Source organism: Aythya fuligula, chromosome 4 (genome assembly GCF_009819795.1).
Source record: "Aythya fuligula isolate bAytFul2 chromosome 4, bAytFul2.pri, whole genome shotgun sequence".
Taxonomy (NCBI): domain Eukaryota; kingdom Metazoa; phylum Chordata; class Aves; order Anseriformes; family Anatidae; genus Aythya; species Aythya fuligula.
Window position 1 is genome coordinate 35775920 of NC_045562.1, and position 25747 is coordinate 35801666.

At 39.3% G+C, this 25747-nt stretch overlaps 1 protein-coding gene across 1 annotated transcript; it reads right to left on the reverse strand.

Moving 5' to 3' along the window:
- Positions 1-1983: 1983 nt before the first annotated feature.
- On the reverse strand, positions 1984-24761 carry USP38 (ubiquitin specific peptidase 38). Its single transcript, XM_032186591.1, has 10 exons — positions 24077-24761; positions 23484-23619; positions 18032-18161; positions 17688-17789; positions 14743-14901; positions 13467-13660; positions 12727-12820; positions 11759-11865; positions 9324-10668; positions 1984-4820 (listed from the first exon to the last, which is right to left on the reverse strand). Exons 1-10 carry the CDS (start codon positions 24759-24761, stop codon positions 4659-4661), a joined length of 3114 nt encoding a protein of 1037 aa, XP_032042482.1. The 3' UTR covers positions 1984-4658.
- Between the last annotated feature and the right edge of the window lie 986 nt (positions 24762-25747).

Consider the following 25747-nt stretch of genomic DNA (forward strand, 5'->3'; position numbering starts at 1 on the left):
GGCTCCTCCTGCTGCAGCCCCGAGGGCAGGCCTAGCCCCTCAGGCACGCTGAGGGAGTGCCATAGGGCTGGCTGCCTTTGACTGTTCACAGTGCAGAGAGGATGGTGAAGGTCCCAAGAGCCAACCAACAAGACAAAGAGCAACTGCTCTTCCCCTTGGTGTCTGAGGGGAACATCCAGCAGCCAGGCCAGTGTTTCACAGCATGTGGTAGCGTGCTGCACACCCAGAGAGCAGCAGCGGCCTGTGCGTTTTGACAGGCCTGATTCCAGTACAACTGGTTCCTAATAATCCACTACATCTTATTACTTGCACTGAGAAAAAAAGGAATAAGAACTGCATAACCTGAACCCACATACTTGCTTAGAATCTAAACTTAGAAATAATTCTGTTTGAACTAAGAAAGCAGGAGCTTATATTTAAAAGAGTTCTTTATTATCTGTGCTTCACTCTGGCTGAGTTTGTTTTTTCCCTTCAATACTTCCATTCAAGCAGAAGTAAGAGTGAAATGGGAGGGAACATTCACTGTAAAAACAATAGAAAAAGCTATGTGTAGTAATCCAGTGGTGCATTACCTCACAGCTGACGTATGTCATAGCTGGAGCTCAGCTCAAGGCCCTTTAAATCACTTGCTGAAACACCGATACTCACTAGGTTCTGAGGTCCAATTAAGCTTCATGTTTTACAGAAGCCCCAAATAACTTCCCACTATTTTTGGTTCTTAATTGTTATATTTGACCTGACACCTATATGATTTTTGAAGCATTATACTCAAGCTATGAATTTAGTTTAAGGTGTACATAAGACAACCATCTGTAAAAGAAAAAAACATGAAAGCTTTCAAGTTCGTCTATTCCAACCTCTTGTTTATATCATAGATCTTTCCTTCACTCATTGAAGAAGTGCAATGATTTCATTAATTTTACATTTGATCCCAGCCTACTGAGGCCATCAAGTGCTACAACCCATTACATCCTACTGCAGGCTATTACCAGGGTAATCAATCTTGCATTCAAACCTGAACACATCTCTGGATCACAGGCCTGCCTAGATTCCACTTTCTATTACTTTACTTTTATGCCACATTCCACTTTATCAGAAAGCAAGTACACCCAACATTAAGCACTCAGCCCTTTTTATTGCTACTGTTACACTGTGCTCCAGTATTCCCTTGGTTTACACTTGCCTCTACTCTGAGCCTTAAAAGCAAGATAAGTAACATCAAGACCAGAATGCCAAAGGAAGAGAAAAGCTCTAGAGGCCTCTGGTTTATCAAGTCTAGTTGCCTACTCTTCAGACACTGCTTTGCATTTAATTTCTTACACAGATATACTTGGCTCTTCCTTCAAAGCAGGTCTCTGCCTGTAAGGCTGTTCCAGAATTAGTCCCAGCAATTAGTAAATTTCTAATCTAAGACTTATTCACACAAAGTTTATACTTGCTTTTGTTCTAACAAACATTTAGCCCACGGTGCTTCTACTCTTCACCTACTATTTGTATAAACAAGTATCCTCACTTCATATACAATTTTTACAGATACAGAGTTAAAAAAAAAAAAAAGAAAAAAAAAGAAAACGCTTACCCATAAAATCAAACTTCCAGAGGACACAGCAGATGAGATATCTAACTTTCCTGAGCAGGCAAACAAGAGGGGAAAAAAAAAAAAAAAAAAAGAAGAGCTGTTCTGAAGTTGATTCTTTTAGCTATCCGAGTGAAGCTTTTCTCTCCTCATTTGGAATAATGAGATTCACAGATATTGTAATCACTTGTTATGCTGGTGACACTCACAGGAATCCACTACAATGTTCCACACAAAGAACTATAGAAAGTGAACTGCATGGAGGAAAGTTGATACAACTTCACTGACCATTAAAACAAAGACCATAACACAATCTCTTAGTATAAGGAAATATGATTTTTTAAAAGACATACCATCCTTGAGTTTGGTATCATAGTATATCCTTCAAGAAAGGAAACAACAAGAAGTAAGCTTCCGACATAGCATTATGTATTTTGTATCTTTCTACTTAATCAACTTCAACTCAGATGGAAAGCAAATTAAGAATGGAGCCAAAAAGGTCAATAAACAAACCATCCAGCATTCAGTCACAGACAAACTGAAGTACCATATGTACACAGATGAAAGAACAGTGTCCAGAACATGCAGTGCCATTACTGTAAACAATGAAAATCTGTACAGTTCAAAGTGAGAAATACTCCACTTTCACTAGCTTTATTGAAACCTTTCATATTAAGGTATCCATCTGCCTATGAGGGTTGTCAGGTCAACAGGCAGACTTGCAAATAGGTATTTCGAGTTCAAATTCCATTTGCAAAACCCAAAGTAACTGCATCAACACAAGTCAAGTAAAAAATAAAGGATATTTTCAATTTCAGACATACCATCATTTTACACTTAAGGAGATCCAGCCCTATGGCATTCCTCCAACAAAGTTTCCATATTTAACATCTAAGATAGAATAGGCTAACAAGAGCATAAAAAGCCTTGTAAGAGCTCATGAAATAGATATAGTACAATAGGTATACAAAGTCATACCACACATTTTAGGTGGGATACATAATTAGCATTTTTACTTCGAGAACGTAAAAACAAGATTGACCTTTACAAAAAACTCTGACTTCATATAGAGTAAAAGCACTTGCTCCTGCTTTTAACTTCTAGTGTCTTAAATCAACAGCAGAGACAAAACACTCCCATTGTAACACAAATAGACAGCTTTTTATAGTGTCCTTTCCATAATTTGGAAGAGTAAAGCGTAATTTGCCTGTCATAAGAACATTTTAAAGCCAGAGCCACCTGGCAAAGAAACCCAGAAGGAAATGAAAAACCTCCTTGGACTGAAAGCTACAGAACTGTAAGATGGAGCGCGCTTTCAAGACAACCTCACCCAAACTGAATGAGAACATTCCTCACAATGGTCTCGTATCATCCCCCATTTCCACAGCTGAATCCCCTGATTCAGAAACCCACAACTGAGGCAGCAATGAAAGCACAGGTCAAAGGTGAGGTACTAAAGTCAAAACAGAGCTTGAAGCCTACTAAAAAAAATTAAGGTGACCTGCTCTAGCCTTCTTGAGCAGTAACATGAACCTACAGCAGAGCAAGTAGCACAGTTTTAGTGATAATATAAAAATAGTTTGCAAGCTAAGATACCTTACTATGGACTAAAATCCAAATATTTGTTATTATATGAACAATTTTTTTAAAAAAACTCATTTAATGCTTTTTAAAGGCATTTTCTGAAAAAAAATTATACAGTTAAGCTAACACTTGCCAGGTTTGCATGCTCTTTAAGGATACGCTTTGTCACTTAATATAAAAACACAGCAAAACAGTGCAGAATCTTGTAAAAATACTTTAAATAAATTTACACTTCACTATAAGATTATTCAAGTTAAGAATTAATCACCAGATTCAGTGTAATTCCTTTACTTCCGTTATCCTCATTGCACATTAAAAACAAAGCTTCTGTTTCTGCCAAGACTAACAGAACAAGCCAGCAAACATTGCTCCATAGACAATGCCATTTTGGTCTTCTGCAGACACTTAAAACCTGAACTCACCAGAAATTGCTCTGTAAGCAAAATCAGAAGGCCAAACTCAAAAAGACTCTTAGAAGCACAGATCCTCAGCAAGGATCAATACAGGTAGCCTTCCTGCAATTTCAGAAGTATAGCTCAATAATTATGACCAGCTTAACCAATTAAATTACTAGGTTTAGCCTTTTGAATCAAAAATAATGGAAAAAACTTACTGCATTTCTCACTACCAGATTATTATTATTATTTTTTTAATTTCTGGAAGCCTAATGGATTTCTAAACCCAGCTTGATTCCTAATACTGGAAAAACTTGACTAACATATTGTCCCTTTTCTGCAGCCTCAGAAAGTTGTTTTCAAGTTACAGTTCTGCAAGGCACATACAGAATCTCATCCTTTCAAATACACAGCAGATATATTCCCTGAAATAATTTTAAAATTCTCAAAAAAATTAGAAACACTACAAAGTTAACTTCTATTTAAAAACATTGTTCCTACAGAACATGCAGTTTTGGAAAACATCTTAGCAAATATTTATATGTTTTTCTTCTTTACATTTATGCTGCAAATATATTTAATATTTTTTTTAAAGTACTGTAGCATGTCACATCTTAAGTTATTGCCTTCATTATAAGATTGCATCATATTTAGAAATCATAAAGGTATCAGATTTGTTAATAAGGTGGGGTGGGAAACTATGTATGCAGTATAACCCATCCAAAGTCATTTCCACATAAAGCAACGCCATCAGAGTCAAAATGAACTTTCCTCGTTCAGTGGATAAGGAAAATAGAAAATGATGTACATGCACTTGTTGAGTTTAACGCAGTGTCATTAAAAACTACTTAAAAATCTCCACTTTGTCTTTTCGGCAAGTGTCTCTTACCATAAAAGCAACTGAATTTTTAAGAGGTAGTTTTTTTCCATTATGCGCTTATTTATTTCAAATAAAACACAAGCAAAAAAACCCCAACATTTGCTTTTGAACAACAATCAAGTCTCAAAACTTGGTACAATATATGACAATGTTCCAAAGTTCTAATTGTCCTCAGCATTACTGGGTTGCTTTGGAACCAGTGTATTCCAGGTCGTCTTCGTAGTCAAAAGACTAATCTACCAACAGTACTGAACCCACCCCCTCCTCCTCCACCTGCTGGTCCACAGCTTCCTGGGGGATCGTTGTCATCAAATCCATTGGGGCGGAAAGAGCACGAGGCTGAGGCAGCTTGAAGTGCTTGTGTTCGAGCACTAAGCTCTTGCTCCTGAAATGAAAGAAAACAGACCATTAAAAAATCCTAGAGTCATTTAATTTCTAGTAAATTAGTAAAAACAGCTTTAAAGGCAACATTTGCTAGCTTGTTAACTCTAAAGGCTCAACAGTTACCTTGTTGAAATCCAAGTTTAAGGCAACATCCACAGCCATTCCCAGAGGCACAATTTTGCTGAACATGATTAAGCGTATGTGATTCATAATTAAATCCACTTAAATTTAAGCTCGAAACATTGTGAAGTTATATAGGATGCTTCTAAAAAGGTTAGACTGCTGATCAAAAGCTAACAAAACATCCAATTCGTATACACTTCCCATGAATTTTCATCCCAGAATTTTTAAGATGCCCTTGATCTCTGTTGCCAAACTGAAATGCAGAACTTTTACACCAATGTTATTTATTTTAAGCCCACAATTTCATTCCACGTTATCAATGGCATGAATGAGCAACATAATCAGATAAAATGCAAGAAGTCCAACAAGCGTTTCATTTCCATGCAGTGTAGACTTTTAACTTGCAACAGTTACTGTGATGCTAACCCTGTGTTAACATGAGTAGGTCTTCACAACTCTCAAATACTCCAGAAAACAAATGAGAATAAGCTGCAGGAACACACAAGGAAGAAGTACCTGCATGAGAAGCAAAGGTAACAAAGCATAGCTTCCTGCCAGCTTGTTTTACAGGCGTGAACATCCTCTTATTAGACATCTCAGGAGCCATGAAGGAGCACAGGCTCTTCCCTCAGAGATACCATACATTTTCTCTCTCCAGCTCGTTTCACAAACCTTGCAGTAGCTTGTGCTTAAGTATCCCTTTCTCAAATTGGCCAAAAGCCTCAGAAGTCCAGGGAGGGAAGTCAGGGTTGGGTTCTTGAACACCAACAATAAAGATGTAAAGTAAAAGCTCTATTTATTTCAGAAGCAAGAAGAGAGCATTTAGGTGCTAATGATCACACTGGCAGGCTTCACGTGACAGCTGGTCACTGCACACCACTATCTCCAGGCAACAGCAAGGAATTTTCACAGGATTTTCAGAACCACAATGATCACCTTCAGTTGTTCCTTTTCTTCTCCACCACCTCCTGGTGAAAGCAAGGAATGGAGCCAAAAACCTAAGACTGTTACATTACCATGAAGGTGCTGAATAGATTTGTCCATGCAAATTCCTAAGTGCTACAAATAACATGTATAGATCTAAACTGTGGGACAGTTGACTGTCCTCTTATAAAAACATAGTCTAAGTATTAAACTATTTTGCAGTACTGAAAAGAATACCGATTTCCAAAACCATATAGAAGACTTATAAAAAACTGTCAAATCAGATATGCTGACCACTGTATAATACTGTCTTTCAAGGACAGTCTCCAACAGTATGTGGATTCTTATGCATCTGTTAACTATAACACAGAAAAACTACTTAATACCTAGGGAATACAAAACTTACTTTTTGTACCAGAAACCAACAGGAATTTTGATTTAAGTAGCAGGACTTGTGTAAATTCCCTCGTTAGCTGAAAAATGCTGTTTAACTTAGGACAGAATGTCTCCTCAAAGCCTAACAGTGGGAAAACTGCTACACTGCACCTTGGCTGTTTTTTCTTTTTTGCTTAGTTGTTTGTAACATCTTTGTTTTAATGCAGCAAGGAACCAAACCAAAAAAGGAGTTCTCCTTACTCCCTCCTCCACTTTTGTCCCTCCAGACAACTCTTCACACTTCTTAAAACAAGGTAGTTGAGTTTTACTTGGCAAACTGGATTAAAGAAGAACATAAGCATCAGAAATAGGTCTGCAGATTACCTGATAGTAAATAAAGCTTTTATTTTCAGCTACAAATTTCAAAACATCTTAAATTTAAGTGTTTTTTTTTTTTTTTTTTTTTTTTTTGTCAGATTCAGCTACAGAGTCATTTCCTTTTCTGCAGTTACTAGGTTGTTATTTCATGCTTATTTTGTATTAGGCACCTTTCACAACACAGATCACAGCAATCTATTATGAGGCTTCCTTGCAGAGGAGATGAATCTTGTTTTCACTACTACCAGTGGTGACAGTCACTAATAGCAACACCACCATATTTTGCACACGACTTACATGCAAGGGATGACTCCCAGCTCTGGAGCCCCCCATCACAGCATTGCACTGGATGCAGGACACAAACAAGTGACAAGCAGAGCTTTCTATCAATTGCTTAAGAGAACATGCAGAAGCAGCCACAATGCACTGAGAATAGGATAAACTTCACTCATGATCTAAATTCTTTGCTAGAGTATATAAAACTGTTTCTTATTATAGACAGAAGGCATCTCTATGCATGCATACACATGAGAAATACAGAGCAGTGATCAAATCACCAATTAAAGCTTCTTGACAGTATTAAGAACTATACCCTATCATGACATCCAGTGCTAAAACAACTGATGCCTACTATGTCTAAATGTCTACCAATTTAAGATCTTTCGTGCTTGATTCGTGTTTAATAGTTTGTGCTAAATGAGCCCATCTCTTTCTTCTCAAGGCATATGCTGACTTAATTATCAGCCTGTATTGGCTGTTCTAGTATAGCAAACACCACTACAATTTCCACAAGAAATATCCTTGTTTCCATACAAAGCAAATGCTTCATGTTTTTAGACCAATTACATTTCTTTACTGAAAAAAGACACCAACCAGTTAAGCAAATCTCAATAGTCACCATAGTTCTGTGGACTGAGAACACCACAAATCATTCCTCTCCTCCCCCCAAAAACCTTTCACTTGTTCTCAGAAAGCAATTTTTAATTTGTTTTAATTGGAGTGGGAGCTACTCATACTGCAGGTTATGATATTTGAAATGAAAATACTTTAGTTTATCTTGTGGTCAGCTGGTATGCAATAATAAAACTAAAGCACTACAGTAGAGGATTTTTTTTTTTTTTTAAATCACCTCGTTTCAAAAAAAGTGAAGGCTTCCTCAATAGCGAAGTCTATTCTTCACATAATACTTGTTTGGAACTCCAAACACTGAAATTAGACTTCTCAAAAGTACAATAACCTAATTCAAAAGATCACAACACTAGACCTAATTTGATAAAGTAAAGTACTAAGCATTTTTAACAGTCTCATTTAAACTGAGAAAAGAACAGGATCTCAGCATCTAAGAAGCTAATATGTAAGAATTCAGCATTTCAATGTGTGTAGAAGACTAAATTTTAAGAAGTAACAATAAACACCATATATGTGAAAAATATCAACCTTTTTTCATTTTAAGGACACGTGAGTTTTAAGGGAAAGGTTTTCAAGACACTAATAGCTTAGAAGTGAAAGCCAACTTATGTGAGAAGATAACAATTCTTTACGTAATTTAAGTGACATTCTCTATGCAGAAAGCTTTAGTCTGAAAGAGTATTCAAAACAACATTTGTGTGTCTGTCAAGTGACTAAGTCTTACAAAGTCACACCAATTTTCCTCCACTTCCAAGTGTACAGCAGTATTCAAAGAGACCAATGTAACTTTTTACTATGTTCCAGAAGTTAACTCAAAATGGTCTTTAAAATATTGACTTAGAGAGCCCCATAAGTTTTGAGTTTGAAGTTAGCTGTAGAATACAATCATACATAAGTGGAAAGAAATGAAAGCAATTCTGACCAAAAATATTATTTGGAACTGCTGCTGAAGAAGCTAAGCCTTACGTCACCTTGTATAAGCAAGAAGAGAGACAGCATATAATCAATGATGTTTAGCACACAAATGTTTTAAATAGTCAGAAAACAGCAGAATGGCTAGTGAAGCTTCCAGCTTAATGTTTATCACATACCTGTGACTATTATAAGAAGATTCATTAAAAGATTCTCACAGCAAGATTGATCTGTTCTTTCCCAATTTGAAATTAATTTTTCTAATTTGAGTAGGCCTGTAACTCCCAGGAATAGCTTAACCCAAGGAACACACAATAAAACATTTAATACAAGACAGCCTAAACATAGCAGTGGTGCTCAAAACAAACCACATTTTCATGTGGAGCACAGCGTTTTTAAGTAACAGCAATATAAAATACAGCTACTACAAAAAGGAAGAGTTCCCAGAGAAAAAAAGCAAAAGGAAAGCAGAACCTAGTCACTAGCACGTGGTCTTCAATTTAATTGTTACAGCATTTGGCAATCAGTTGTACAGATGTCACTTGAAATGACAACACACTTAAGAACAGTGAAGTTAATATACTTCAGCCATTCTTCCAATTTACGAAAGGCAACGCAACTTAGTACTGTTTGACAAGCTCTTCCTGCATATTGTTACAAATGGTTAAAGGACCAGTTCAAACTATTTTTGCTTGTGCTTCATGCCTAATAGAGACAGCTGATCAAGTTCCTAGACAGATTTCATAGTACAGGTCAAGATTGAAGATGGATTTGTGATTTACCAAGTTCACGTATGAGAATACTCTAGAGCTACCTTTTTTCTTTTTATTTTAACTCTTCTTGTGTTAAGGAGACCACTCTTGGCATATTACTTGTAACTTACCTGCAAGTATAATTTGTTATCTTTTGTAATTGCATCCATGAGGTCTTTTTGCAAGGGAGGGTCTCCATTTACCCAGAGTCCATTCGCTGAATTGGTGTTGAAGCCACAGGTGTTATTCTGTTTTTTGTAAAAGAGAACATAAGCAGTGTCCTTCGGAAATCTACTGGTAATTTTCTGGACTGACTGAAATGAGGTAAATGTCACTCTGCTGTCATTGAACAGAAACCATTCTTTTGACATCTCAGTGTCCAGCTCATTTTCTATAACAGTACAAGGACTCTCCTCTGCCAACAACTTATTTTGAGGGCAAACTAAAGAGAGAGCTTTAGACTGATGATGCAGTCCTGAAGGCCCTGAACCAGTAACATTTCTAGCATACGAATAGTAATGTCCACTTTCAGAGGATACGCCAGAGTGTACCACCACAGAGCTTAGGGTGTAGGGCACCAGCTGTGGACAGGACACTTCATCAGCACCAGAGGGCTTAAGTTTTTTAGCAAGATTTTCTCCAGTATCAGAAACCTCAACATCAACAGACCAACCTCCTGAAACTACAGGTAGAGGCGATGTTGCTGTTTTGACTGGCAGTTCCAGAACAAGTGGCAGAGAAACATTGTCCAAGATCTTACGTCTTATATGACACTTTGGATCATATGAAAATCTCAGAAGTGTGAGAATGAGGTATTCAGGTTCCTCAATGATTTGCATAGTTTTCTCAGCATTCTGTAGAGAGGCACACTTTTCACAATAATATTTATTGTCTCCACTGAGGATCTCAGGTGCCAGAAAATAATTCAGTAAGTCTGTAACTGATGGGGTATTTTTCCCTACTAGCCTCTGAGACATGTCCCTGTTTTCTTGACCTTTGTTGAGTTCAGAATTGGTCTCAGAGTTCGGCTCAGCAGATAAATCTTTTGTGGTTCCTTCATTTGTAACTGCATCGCATCCACCATTTATTTCCACGCTATTGACAGGCGTTTCTCCAGCAGGAATAGTTGCTGAAGTACTTGTTTCCACCCCACAGTCATCTTTCATTTCAGAACAGTCCACACATTTTGAACCAACATTCTCCAAGGATGCTGGAGGACAGAAAGCCAGGGAGAGATCTGTGAAAGCTTCTTCCTTTTGAGATGTGCTTTTGCAGTTCAAACAGCATATAGTAGTCTTCAGTTTTCCTCCAAACATTTTCTCTATGAGAGTTCTTTCTTCACTTCCCAAACAAGGTGCTTCAGCAAATACCTGTGCTTTATGGACAGTTTCTTGTGTCTGGGACTCATCATTCTTCCTACTTTCAGGAGCCTTCACTGAAGACAATGCTTTCAGAGTTTTCTCTTCTTCATGCAGCCTGAAGACAAAGAAAAAAGTACAAGTAGTGGTACTGTTTTTCAAAGAAACACAGCTGCAACATCTGAGACTTCTTTTCAAGCTATGCTAAAAAAATCAATGGTCAAGTGAATAGAAACCTCGTACATTAAAAAAACTGTTACCATTCATATAAGTGAGCCAAACCACACAGTTCAGTACTATCCAGTAGACTATTAAGTGAACTATAAAGTGAAAGCATAAGGATTTTTATGCAAATTTTATATGTAGCTGAACACAATGAATGCACTGCGAGAACCAGTATGCATTTATTAAAAACGTTGTTTACTAGTTTACCATCCTATATCAAGTCTCCATTGGACTTGTTCATGCCAGGTTTTGTAAAAGAAAGAAGTAGCTACTTTATATTGTGCCAGACTACTTCCAAGGAAAAGAGAAGGTCAAGATCTCGCACCCAAGAAAGTCAGAAACTGTAGTAAAAGTAACCTAACACAGGGAAAAAAAGGACACTTTGCCAACTGAAATAAAATTCTCCAAAAGCAGCATGTGTCTAAGCATATTGCTTAAGCCAAAACTCAGTAAAAATACTTAGCATGCTGAAATTAAGTAAGCTTACAAATAAATTGTGGGTTTTATCTGTGTCACAATTAATTAACTTGTTTATAAACAACTAGTTATAAAGGCATGCACATCTCTTCATTACTTATCTAACCTATATGAAATATAGCTGCCTACACTAAGATGAAATTCCAGATCTGTGACTAAACAGCTTTCAGCGACCACATGAATTTTACAATGGGACCACAGCTAACCTAAGTCACACCCAAGTTTAAGCTCATGTTTAAAAAAAAAAAAAAAAAAAATCACCACCACCAACACAATCTGCTTTAGATGATGCGGACAAAAGACTGTATTTGGACTTGACCGTGGATCAAACTCAAGAAAAAAAGTTTTTCAGAGATGATTTATGACACACACAGTCAGGGGACAAACCCAAAATACCTGATTTTCACTCATGCAATTGCACTATTAGATGACTGCTCCTAATAAGAAGCTCAGCATTATGTGAGAGGGCTGCAGATTTCTACTCATTAATGGCATGATAACTGTACCTGTCTAGAAGGAACCGGAGATATTCTGAGCAATCCTGCTGGGATCGAGGAGTGAACCATGGTGGCCTGGAAGCCTCAAAGAAAATTCTAGGAGCATATGCCTCCCTCTGTTAGCGTATGAAATAGACAGACAATGATAAATTAGAACTGAAACATTTTGTTAAATCATTTTGATACAAACAGCTGGACTCTGAACCACTTCATGCTGAAAGAATTGTGTGAAACATGGTACATTTACACATCTAAACAATTTAATCATAGGAGGAGAAAAACAAGTATTAACCCTTAATTTTGTAGCAATCACCGCTAGTACAGAAAAAAGTAGTGGTTCCTGCAAATATTCTACGTGTAGGGAGCATAAGCCAGGCATTAAGTCTAAGAGCAAGTTAATGTTCTTGCTGGCAAGCTTGAAAAAGACATACTTCAGAAGCACACCAATATTTGATTAGTATCAATTTATTTTTAAGGTGATCCATCCTCATGACGTTTGCAAAAAGTTGGTTGGTATTAATCACTGTCTTTTGTCTTCCTATTACTAGGAAAAACTTCAGTGTTTCATTTAATAAAGGTCAAATCAGAAGTTGAACGACGTTAAAATTTAACGTAGAAATCACTACAGAACTTCATCCCATGAAGTTGCATAAAATGAACTGGTGTATCAATTCAGGTCTTTTTTTTTTATTTTTTTTTTTTCCTCTTTTGCCTTCTGAAAGAAAACACATTACTATCCATCCATAAAAACAGAAATGATTTTGTCATTTGGTTGTTCATAAGTGAGTGTTCCACTTACAAAATAGATTACTCTAATTCCATTAATGTCATCTAAACATTTGGAGGCAGACTCATTCCCCTACAAATGCACCGCATTTTATATTTAAGGTACTGTAGTGTACTCCCATGGCGTGATGCCACTTCCTAAATTTTGGTATACAAATCTGAGCTTAAAAAAAGATCGAAAGCTGTCATACCTGGGTATGGGCCAAGAATGCAAAAAGATGCTGCAATTTTCTCATTAGTGAATTACACCCATTTAGATTCAGAGATAAAACATGTCTTCTGAAACTGAAATAAGAAATAAATGTTAATTTCCCTCGTAGCTTTCTAACAGCAATGCAGGCATCATTCCATCTCAGATTACTTCAGTTTGAAAGACAGCAAGACATAGAACACTTGAGCACTTTCCCTTCAATCCCTGGATTCTGCTCTAGTGCAGAAGTGTATAACTACTGTACAGCAGGAGCTCATTGTAAAACGTGATTTCTCCAAATATTTAAGTGTGTAAGATGGGACACCCCAACACCCTCCTCCCACCCCCCCCAACAGCTTCCAGATTGTCACAAAAGCATCACCATACAATTTTTAAAATATTAACGAGAGCAAAGAACAGGTGATTTGTCCAGGACCTGGAAGACAGACACTGAAGTCCCATTTTAGACACTGGAAAGACACATTGAGTCACTGTTAAAATGCTTTTGTTAGTTCAATGCATATACATTTTTGACAATGAACAGAAAACATCAGGATTTTTAACAGCTGAAATTGCAGTTCCACAGAGATGGATTTTAGAAAAGCAACCAGCATGTAAGTGCAAAGAAAGACACCCAGCCCTGGGCAGCTGACTAACTCAGGACATGTTTATATTCAATGAAAGGCAAGAAAACTGCAACACTCAACTTGCAATGAAAAGAGCCGGTAAAAAAGGGCTTACTCTGTAGCCATAAAAAGTGCCTGAATAACACTGTTCATGTAGCAAGTATTTCCCAGATTAATTAGACCGGTCTTCCCAGTTTCAGATTTTCCAGAAAGTCTAGATAAACAAGACGGCAAAGAACTGGATTGAGAAGTCCAGGCGCTCTGACTGAGAATCAACTTAATCTTCTCTTCACTGGGTTTGGGCATATCCTACAAAAGAAACAAACCGTTTTAATAGACTTGTATATTTGCTTTTATAATAGATATAAGATACTGCTGGATGGCAGTACCTTCCCTTACTCCTGACTTCTCCTTCAGCCTTTTGCCACCCCTGCTAGCCTCATACATACATGCTGCTATTGCCTTTGAAGATACTGACAGCACAAATGACTGGCAAGTCAAAAGCTAATAAAGTGTCCTATTACAAACAACAACATCCTTGAATCCTCTTCTTCAGGGCTTTTTTTGTCAACTAGCAAGTGACACGAATAAGGGGCTGGTAAACATCTTGGATCTGCATACACACATAATCTTTCCTACCCCTCAAAACTACTTTGCAAATTCCATGCATTAATAGAACCTCAAAACATCCATAACCTTTTCTGGAGATACATTCCTGCTGTCTAATCCGAAAAAAAAAAAAAGAATAAAAACTCCAAAATACTTGAAGTGAAGTTGATAGGGGGCTTTTTAGGCTTCAAAACATTTCAGTGAAATACCACTGTTATAAAATCAGGCAGTAACCCCCTACTTTATGAGTTTCTCTTAAGTAATGAAAAATATCTATTAGGTAAATTAAATATTGTCTCAAAAAAGCAGACCTTGGCTTTGAAACAGTGTAGGCCAGTATCCTTTACCCACAGAGGCATGCAATACTGACTGCACTACTAAGATGTAGTGTTTACATGGTGTTTTGGAGAAAGTCAGTGAATTATAGCATTCTAAGTACTCCTGAACGTGAACTTATATTTGGATAGTTACAGTTTCTAGTTTGAGTTGAAACGCAATGTCTAGAATAGACTTTGCAAAGACATTGTTAGGTACATGAGGCTGAAGAAATTAGGTTGTGTTTTTAATAAAGGCTCTAATTACAGACTCTTCGTAAAGGCTGTTATAATCATCTCGTGGACAATCAGAACTTTATTTCAAATAGTTAGAATCAACAACAGATTATGTGGTTAACTCATATTTCCTAGTGGATGTTCTAAACAATATAGATCTGTCAGATTAGAGCTTTCATGTTTGGGAAAACAAAACAGAAACATCCCGCCATCTTTGCATTCCTAATATACCTTAATAGCTTCCAGAATGGGTTCATAGAGCTCTGGAAAACCTGAATAATGATACATCATACAGTGTATCAACTCAGTCAACTGCATCAAAAATGCTGTACTGGAAGGTAAACCATCACTTTTGAAGGAGTGAACCAAGCTGACCACATGTGGCACAACCTAAAGGAGGGAAAAGAAAGAATTAAACAGCAATTCCATTTTCAAATTTTGTTCTACAGACAACTTCACTGTTTCCACACCCTAAATAGCAGGGAACGTTTTGTTCTTAAGGTAACAAGCGATTGAGAAACAGTGACCAGAAAAACACACGCATTATTCTTCACCCATGACAATTTTCAAACAGCACAATTAATCGTTTAGTGCTGTCTTGCCCTCATACACCAGGTTTTAGAACTTCATGAACTCAGAATATGCATGTCAAGTTTTTAAATAGTCGTATGTTCAAAGCACTCATTTTATTAGTGATAGTAGAGCAAACATTTTGCTTTTGTGCCACCACTAACAGCTCAGTATCCTGTCCTAATTTCATATGTAGTTTTTAAAACAAAATGTCTCAATTTTTCCTTAACAGAATCTAATCTTAGTATCTGAAGCAGGTAAGGCATTGGTCTGATTTTATTTTAAAAGATGGAAACTGGTTTGCAGCTCCACCTAGTGATAGAGCTTGGCTCAAACCAAGATAATTTATCACAAGCAAAAAAAATACCATCAGAATAGTAACCTATTTGGGAATTAGTTCAAATCCATTACTGCTTTAAATTCATTATAAAAACAACATTTAGTCTAACTCTTTCCCCTTCTTCAACACAGTTCTGTCTGTATTTTTAATGTGAAAAGTCTTATTCGTTCATCTTAAAACATAACAAGTATAAAGTTACTTCAGTGTGGGCCCTAGACTTAAGGGCTTATCCAAACTTAATCTGGGACTTAACTGAAATATTTTTGACACTTTCTTGTTTCTAAGTGATCAAATGGATCAACTGTGGAAAAAACGGATGCAATCATTTCACATCATGCTAAAACTGTTCTGCATTAAACACAGAAAGTATACAAAAGTAAGAAGGCCATTTTAGGCAAGTACATAAGTTACATGAACCAGTATACTTGAAAACACCAAACTGAGAGGAGCCAGGTGCAAAATACTCATTTGCCACGTTCTCAAATACCAGTTGTTCTGTATGTATAAATATTTTTGTATCTCAGAAACAAACTCCACTCTTCCTACAAGCAAGATATCTACTCTTTGAAAACAAAAATACCAAGATAAATTGTTGTATGAATCATATAGTCACCAGTGAAAGCTGCAATTAAAAGTTTCGCATTTTACAAACGCAAGTACACAGCAGTGACTAAGTGTCAACTTCCAAGAATGAGATTTGCATAAATAAAACCCAAGATGTGATAATTTTGTACAGACAAGCCATGTGGGAAGAACAGAATGTACAAGTCCAAAGGTCTAATTGAGAATCAAAATCTTGCTTCTGGCACACTGCATAATAGTCAAAGTTACACCTGGAATATATACAGAAGCATCACTTTTGGCTGAAGTTGAACTAAAGTGTCATACACCTGTAAAAACTGTGGTTGAATTCCATATTTTAAGTACAAGAGAACATTCTTCAAGGACTTCAAAAGCAAGTCATTCAGGTAATGATGCTCAAAAAGAGCAAAGAGCAACATTAACTCAGATACACTGCAAAGTACATTCAGCAGCCCTTATGAAATGTTTATTTAACCACTTCACTTCGAGATAATTTTTAAATAGTGAACAAGTAGTTTAAATGCAGGAGAATATGATAGGATACTGAATGACAGTAGTGTATCACAATTGCAAGTGAAAAAGGTTGTTTCAAAATGAGAGAAAATGGCAATGGTCAAGTGCTGAAGACATGCTTAGGCAATGTTGCATATATTACAGAGTACTAGTTTTCCCTGTAATTCTAGAAATAGGTATTTTGCTTTAACTGTCTTTTATTTTACATTTTTCACATGGATGTTTTGTCTCTCAAGAACAAAGAAAAGCAGGATAGCAACTACATGAAATATTTGTTTTTGAGCACATTCAAAGCAACTTGTCTATTTAATTTGTCACTCAGTTTTCTATCATACATCCAGAGTAGGGCAGGAGAACGAGTTGAAATTTTTTTTTTTTTTTTTAATAACAGAAGTTTAACAGGCATTAAGACAATTACTCTGACACTAATGAAAGCAAAGCATTTGAGTTCACTTCAAGCCTAAGAGCCCTGGGGACAGCTTAAAGGAACTGCGTACCATGATATTATTATAGTCAAGTCTGAAAGACCTATATTTCACTTAAAAGTAACTTCCAGCTAGGCACTGAACTTGATGTGAGGGAAGGTGTTATACATCTTGCTATGAATCTAAGCAGTAATTGTCATAACCTAATACCTATTGCTTTAACTGGTGAGTTGTATTTTGGAAAATGCATTAAAAATAGCGCCTTTCAGTTTGCAGACATGTATGTCACAACCACGTAACTTCCTTAAACTGAACTATTTGCTCTTGCACATCTGTCCAGGGCAACTAGACCATATATAGCAGGAAATATAACTGGTTGTCTGTTTACTCTAAACAGTTGTATCTGAAAGACCAACCCACAGCCCAACTTGACCTGTAGACTTCACAACATGTAAAATGTCATTCTCGAAGTACGTGGTCAAAGACAGAATGTGGTCCCCAGATGCTACTGCCAGAAACCCATACATACCAGGAAGAACAAAGCATCGTTTCCAGTTACAGATTGAGTTGCTGAACCTGGCAGCTAGAAAGCCTTGTAGTCTGTAACCCACAGAAATCTGATTCTGGAACCTTGAAACAAAGATGAAATCCGAGCACTTGAATTCTGTTTCTCTTTGTGCCCAATTTAAAAAGCCCATATGAATTACATTTCAAAACAACTTAAAGTCATTTAATCTGTAACTTACCAAATGAAAAGCTTCTGGAGAATGTTGGAAACTAAGTAACATGTGGGAAAGGACAGCAAGGGCACCAGGCCTCACCAGAGGAAACCAAAGTCGATTAAATACCTAAAAAGCAACAAAACATTTATTTTCAGTAAATCTAGAAAGTGAAATTCTAGTAAAAATGTAAACAGACTTCCAAACCCTCAACCATTTGAAACAAAGTTACATGTAACTGTAAGCTACAAGTTCACACCATCTATGCAGGACAATAAAAAGAGTATATGCAACAGCTATGCAACTGTCTGTTGTTGCTTGTGTTACCAACTCCTTCCCCTCTCCTTCAGTTTTGTTCTTTTCCAACATACCAACTCAATCTTCAGCAGAGTGACATCGATAAGGATAGTAAATTTCTGGACTGCAGCTAGTCCTTTCAGCAGTGCAATCACCCAAGTTTCTACATGCTGAGCCAGAGGCCAAGACAACCAGTCAATCATCCTGAAAGATAATGAAAACTGGTTTAGTAAAATATACCAACAAAACAAACAACATGCCACTTGATTCTGACCTCATCAAAAACATTCTATACAGACACACTCACAAGAAATAATGGAAGGGTATTAGGCAGTCATAGGAATTTGTTTCATTTCTACGAATTTATTGCTGTATTATCAGCTATCGAATACAATAAATAGATAATTAAAATAGATTAAGATAAATTTAAGTATTACATATTCTTTGTATTCAAAAAAATGAACTCAGTTTTTACAGACATAAATTTTTTATTTGTGCCAGAAACAATTGAAGATGATAAAGTGCCTGTAATTGGCAACATGCCCTCCTACAGCATTTACCACACAAACCAGAAAAAAAGACTACTACGTTTAAAAAGGCAAAGTCTAGTAACATAAAACACTGTAGATGTTACAAAAACCTTATAATAGCTATCAGTAGCCTATGGTCTACACTTGCTCCAAAAGGAAGAATTTCAATATAGCTAAGAAACAAGGAAGTGTGAAATGAATTCAGCTGTACCTAGGAAATATAATGAAACATACGAAACAAAGGGCTGAAAATAAAGCCCTCCGATCTTTCTAAATTAGCAGACAATTCACACAGGTACTCAAGGCAGACAAGCATGTTATGTGAAGCAAGTCTAAGACACAGATTCTATCATTATCTGTTCTTAAACTGGAAAAGGGCCCTGAGCAACAAGGTCTGACTCTGAAGCAGGCCCCACTGTGAACAGGATTGGACCAGATGACCTCCAAAGGCTGCTTTCCATCTAAAGGCGGCTACAATTCTATTCTATAATTCAATGAAAAAGGCAAGTTACAGGTCTGTTTCTTCGTTTTCACAGAAAAAGTTCTTCAAAGATAAATTCTTTGGGAGTTCAAACTCTAAGCAGAGCTGAACAGATTACACATAACCAGTCTAGCAGTCAGCATCACTACAAATAGGTTCATTTAGCAGGCTCCTAGCCTATTTAACAGAATAAAGAAAACACTGAAAAGACATGGATACTATATGAATGTATCCTGCCACACACTACAGATCCAAGAGGTTTTACATATTACTGTCTCCTGTCATCAGCCAGAAGGAACAAAGAGAATCTAACAGTTTCAAGCAGTCCTATCTTCCCTGTTTTGATTTGCAATGTAGAAGAATGCTAACATGGCACAGCTGCATAGCTTCTCTTGGATAAGAGCTATCTCATAAGCACTACACAGAACAAGAGCACAAGCTGCTTTTCTTTTTTGCTCCAAGTACAAAGTTGCAACAAACCGAGACATAAAATAAACTACTGATGGGAACCAACATCAAATTACATAAGATGTTAGAACTTCTAGAATTTAGTTTCAAGTCAGTTTCAGTCATCTGAAACCCCAATAGATGAATTTTATGGTGAAGAACCGCATGCAAGGCTTTCTAAGAGAATTTATTGACACAAGGAGTCTGAAAATCGTCTGCTGCACATGCCACATGGCTTGTGGTGATGAATCCGAAAGAAAACAATCACATCCTATGGTCTTCCTGGCAAATGAAGTGCTCCAAACTGAAATAAGGGTTTCAGTCCTAGGATTGCAAGCTAAGAGTCATGTTGAGCAATACCAGACATGTATTGCAGACATGCTGTATTTTTTTTTTTTTTATGGTAATACATCTAGTTTGCAAGTTAGATCTGAAAAACATGTAGCATACAAACATCCCCTAATTCATATATCTTGCAATTAGGAACTACTCACATACATGACATTGGAAGGCTTCTGTAAAGTAATGATTAAGACTGCCTTGTTGTGTTGTTTTTTGTTTACTTTAAGAATCAAGTACAGATCTACCTGTATTTCTTCAATATCACTACAAAACACGTGGAGGAAACATGCCAACAATATTCTTTGCTCTGAATTTACACAAAGCTCCCATTTCCTCAGGATTTTATATTCAAATGCTTTTTGTGAGCAGCCTTTTCATATGCTTTACAAAATGAGGGATCCAATCTAGGCCAAAACTCCTTTGGCCTGCAAAGAATTAACCTGCACCTAAAAACAGATCTGTAAGTCCCATAGCATTGTGCTCTTCAGCACCCACCCTTAAATTTGTAGGCTTGGTACTTTTCAACAGGAGCACAAAGACCTGCAAGATCGATTAAAGACTAATGACAACATATTTAATTTTCTTAATTAACTGTTTAGGTAACTAAGGAGTGTTTTGATAGAGCCCTGTTTCAGAACAGTGGTTATAATGTATTCTGACTACCATCCTGCTCATATATGCAGTTTCAGCCACACTTATTCTCAAACGACAAATGCAAGACACTGCTTTTGGGCAGAAGCTGGGGCTCTTTGTGTTTCATCCCAACACTCTGGTCACAAGACTTGCCATGTTGTGTCTTCTCTATTCAGTATAATTAACTATTAAACTATTCACCACTATTACTAATAGGTCAATAGCTACCATTTGAGTATGAGTAACCTTGTGAAGAACAGGCTTATTGTCCATGTAATTGATACACATTCAACTCCCATCCTTACAGTCTGTTTCTGCTTCTAAAAGCAAAGTTGATATTCTTAAGACAAGAAACGAAAGCCAAAAGAGAACACGGGTAAGCCTGCAGACATGTTTAGGACTGTCCTTAAGAACAAAATCTGAGATCTGGTAGGTTATGATAGACTCTCAGGTTACTAGATGGTCTCTGCTGCACTTCCTCCATTGCTACTGCATTTTAACGCAAAGGCAGATACTAATATGGGACATGGTGACTGTGCATAAACACAGAAGATGTTTTGTTTGACCAAAATAACATCCCCAAGGCCCTGAGAGATCCTTCTGCCTCATACCACCCTATGATGAACAGGCCTGCTACTCATGTGTGCCTAACCACGACAGTATTTGGTATCTCTGGATAAAATCAAATGTTGATCTCTGCACCCTTAAAAAGTTTTTTTTTTTTTTGCAAAGGTATCTTCTTAGCACCATTACCAGACAAAGACTTAGTGTAAATCTCTCACATTTGAAAAAAACAACAGAACTCAAGTTACTTGGCATCTCCCTCCCCACCCCACCCAAAAAAAAAAAAAAAAAAAAAAAAAAAAATAATTTTAAATCTATTAAAAGGTTTTACATTTTGACCAATTGGACAAAGGGCCTGGTCATACCTGGAGCATTTTCATTCTAATAAAATTCAGTTTCTTTTAAACGTATTTGGAGCACCATGAAAACAAGAACCATGGTTCTTGTTATGCTTCTGAATGTGGCTAACAAACTTCCTCTGAAACCTCCGAAGTAAACCCTCAAAGGAGTCATACATCCCAGAGGGCACTCAACAACTTCCTGCTTCTCTGCACTGATGCTTCAGGTAAGATTTAATGAGGCAGCTGAGTCAATTATGAACACCTCAATGCCAAAAAACAGCACTCTTTCTTATACTCACCTGCACATAATATAATACTGATTACCCCAACTGAATTTATCTGCTGATTACCCATTATTTACTAATCTGTACTCAATTTTAGACAGGCTATGCAGTGTCATAAAAGTTCACCTTAGGAACCAAGTAAACGGGTCTCTAATATGCAGTCTCAAAGCGCTGGTGACTCTCAACACAGGCTTTGAGATGCCTGGAGTTCTGCACCTCCTGGAAATGATGCAAGCCTGATGACAACATAGCCATTCAGTGCTCCAGAAATTCCAGCAGCATTACCTCCTTTATAAGAGCACCCTTTTAAAGCAGAAGGGAACAAGTAATTAGTGCAAAGGGTAGCCAGAGGTAGAAAACAAAACTGGATACAGCATTGACACAACAGTATCTAAAAAACAACAGTAACAAGGGGTTCCTAAAAAGTCAGTCCTGTGACTGTAGAACGAGACTCTTAAATGTCAAGCATTTGTTCCATGAATAAGGCAAGTAAGATTGCACAGCCCTTTCAAAAGCAAGATGAAAAACAGAGCTACCATTACGAGGCAGCTCTTACTTGATAATAGCAGCTCCTATTATACCCAAAGCTCAGCACTGCCTTACTTCCCTAAGCAGAGGCATACAGAGAAGCCATTCTAGAAGTGCAATTAAACAATCCCGTTGTGTTGAAGCAGGTAATAGAATTAAGTATTAAAACTACACAAACATGAAAATTAATCACCAGTATATTACTGGCAAGTTACTAGTACGCACAAAACCTTCTGAATTTCTCAGCTGCGAATTTTAGACTGGGCACGTGCCTTTGGAGAAGTCTGGCCAGTCAAGGTGATTCTTTTAAAGTCTCTAAACACCAGAATTAATATTATGCTTTCAAATGATGTACAACTTCCTAATTTCAAGTGAACACAATGACTATTTTCAGAAACAACCTCAGTATTTCACAAAGATACACGTAAGTACTATACTGTAGGAATCCAAGTATTACGCTACATTCACACGGATGTAGTTTGAAAACAGGATACTTATACGGTATTAAAAGACAATACAAATCTCTAAAAGCTTCCTGTTCAATTGCTTTACTCATTTTTCTGTCTGGGCTCAACAGAAGTTTCCTCCATAGACTTTAGGAAGACAGTAAAGAACGTCAAGGTCTTAATTTTTCTCTAGTTGCCACCTTATTATATTAATAGAACTCACATTTCTGAAGATGCTAGCCAAGACAGCAATCTGAATCAATGTTCACAGTATTAGTGACAGGAAGTACACTGTGCAATTGTTTTTATGTCATTGCCATTCCTCCACCATTTTGACAACAGTCAAACTTCTGGAGACTTGAGTAAAGACGTAAACATAGGCTGTCACCTACAAATCCTACTGAAAAGTCATACATATCTAAACCGAAATGAGATCTACTCATTTGTTTCCTCTCTTTACAGATAGAGAATAGAGGAGAGAAACAATCTACACCTCCGAAAAGTGGAAAGGCTAGTCTTCAGAAAACAAGGCCTTATTTCTCAGCTTGACAGTACAACCCATCAAGTTTCCTAGTTTAAGCTGTCTCCCATCAAGTGGGATATCTAAACAGAAAATAGCATTTACTAAACAGAAAATAGCATTTAAAAGCAACACAGCTGGCTTCCTCTTAGTTTCCTTCTATACTTCATTCTATCCCAGCAAAGCGTGACAAAGAAGACATACTAACAATGAAGGCAGTAACCTTAAACTGAAACCTTGCTGGTAACATCCGTGGTATCAGCAATATAAACAAGTTTAACATACCAAGCAGTATAACTTTGAATGCCATCTTTAAAGTTTCCTCATACCTTTCTTTTTAAACTGAAGAGAGAAGTAACTTTAAAAAGGCCAAGTCAAGAGTGTTCCCCCTTCCCAATAAAATACGGTACCTGCACAGCGCTTGAGTCATGCTTGCATCTTTCACATTTGGATCTGTAGTAAGGCTCATGATGAGTACTGTAATCATCTGTAATGGTATGTGCTGCACAAGACTTGCCAGTGCAACCGAGGGTTCAAATGAAGTATCTGCAATAGTTCAACAGGCCAGATGGTAAGAAACGAGGAGAAATCCCTGCAGGAAAACTACACCTCGTTTTCGCAACAGCTTGACTGCAGCTGTAAAGTTCTGAAACAAGTCTAGCCTAAACCTAACGTTATATTGACACAGGGTAGAACGAGACAAGTTTCAAGGGGTTAAGCACATGAAGAGTGCTGAATTACAGCGCCCTTTGTCCATTCAGTATCTGCACAGGACAGCGACAACCTGCCACCTCCCTCCCCCTCTGTGGCTGAGAGGTGCTTTTTGCTGCAAACTGCGGTGCCTCACAACTGTTTGGTGTGCTGGATGTTAACATGGGCCCTGCACAGCTATTTCGCATGGTCCTTTCTCAGCAATCTCTGGCTAGGCATAGTGCCTGCGGCCAGACACCGCATCCTAGCGCTCCCTAGGTGCACGGGGCACCCTCCCGGGCCCGGGGCTCACCGGTGGCCGAGATGACGGCGAAGAGCTCCTGCAGGGAGGGCAGCAGCGTGTCGGGCTCGGCCTTCCAGACGCTGCGCAGCAGCCCGCTCACCTGCGTCACCTGCGAGACGTAGAGGCGCAGCTCGGCCTCCCGGCTGCCCTGGCTCTGGAAGTGGGCGATGCTGCGCACCAGCTGCTGGCAGAAGGCGAGCGAGAGCTTCCTGCCGCGGGGCAGGCACTGCGGGAAGTCGCCCAGCAGCTGGCACAGGCGGGCGCAGAGCGGCGGCGCCGGCCGCTCGCACACCAGGCGCAGCGCCTCCACCTGCAGCAGCTCGAAGAGCTCCAGCACCGACGGGCAGCTCATGATCAGGCGCAGCCCGGCCTGGATGTAGTCCAGGATGGCCGGGTCGCGGTTGCTCAGCTCGCCGTAGCCGCGCTGCAGGAGGCCGAGGACGAGCCCGCGGTCGAAGAACGCCTCGAACTCGGCGCGGTGGTACCGGCCGTAGGCCTCCAGCACCTGCCGGCCCACCTGCCGCTGGAAGCGGTCGGGGCCCTGCAGCACCAGCCGGGTGCCCAGCGCGAACATGGCGCGGCACTGCGCCCGGCTCAGCGGCGTCTCGGCCAGCTCCACCACCCGCTGCACGATCACCCGCTTCAGCGGCAGCGGGTGCGCCGAGCTCACCAGCCCCTCCAGGATCTTGTCCATGGCGGACGCCGCCAACGCATCGGCCGAGAGGCGGCGGCGGCGGCGGGCGGGCGGGAGGACCGGCTCGGCACCGGGCCTCGGCGGGGGCCGCCGCCGCCGCCTCCCCGCGGCCCTGCCGCCGCCCCGCCGCGCTATGCCGCCCCCCCCGGCGGCCCCTCCCCGCCCCCGGCCCCCTTCAGGCGCCGCGGCCCCAACGGACGCCGCCGAACGCTGCCCCCCGCCCCCCCTCCCTGCCTCCCTCCCTCCGACCCGGAAGCGGCGCGGCGCAAACGGGAAGCGGCGGCGGCGGCAGCAGCGGCAGGACGCGGCGCAAAGGCCGTTGCCGCCCCGCCCCGCCCCCCTCGCCGCACCGGCCAATGGCGGGAGGCGGGCGACAGGGGGCGGGGCCGAGCGGAGAGAGGGGCGGGGCCGCGCGGCAGCGGGGGCGGCCGTGATGGCGGTCGGGGGCGGGGCTTCAGAGGGGGCGGGTAATGGCGGCGCCGGTGTTATGGCGGTCGTTGGGCTGAGGGGAGCTCGGGGCTGTTGTGGGAGCGGAGCGGAGGGGAAGGGAGCGCTCCGCTGCCTCAGAGAAACACCAGCACAAAGCCTTAAGTGCTGCAGATGTCAAAAACACAAAGCATCGAGTCAGGAAATTCAGAGTTAACTTAAAGATCGACTACACCGTTTATAAAACACTCCAAACGTGCCCTTAAACTGCTCGCACAGCCGCACCTTGGCTCCTCCACACTCCTGTTCTGTTTGCTCCTCGTGCCCATAACAGCTCTACAAGTCTCAACACACAAGAAAAATTGCCATGGCGGAGTCATCACGTTCCTGTACACGTTGTGTTGGCCTAGGGATGTTTCTGAGGTAGTTCAAAGTATCAGATAGTATTACCACCAATTTATTAATTACCTAAATTATCTTTGTAACGTTTCCTGTATTCACATCTCTCAACTTTTTAATTTCGAAAGGACTTTGTACTTAATACCCATAAAAAATTGACC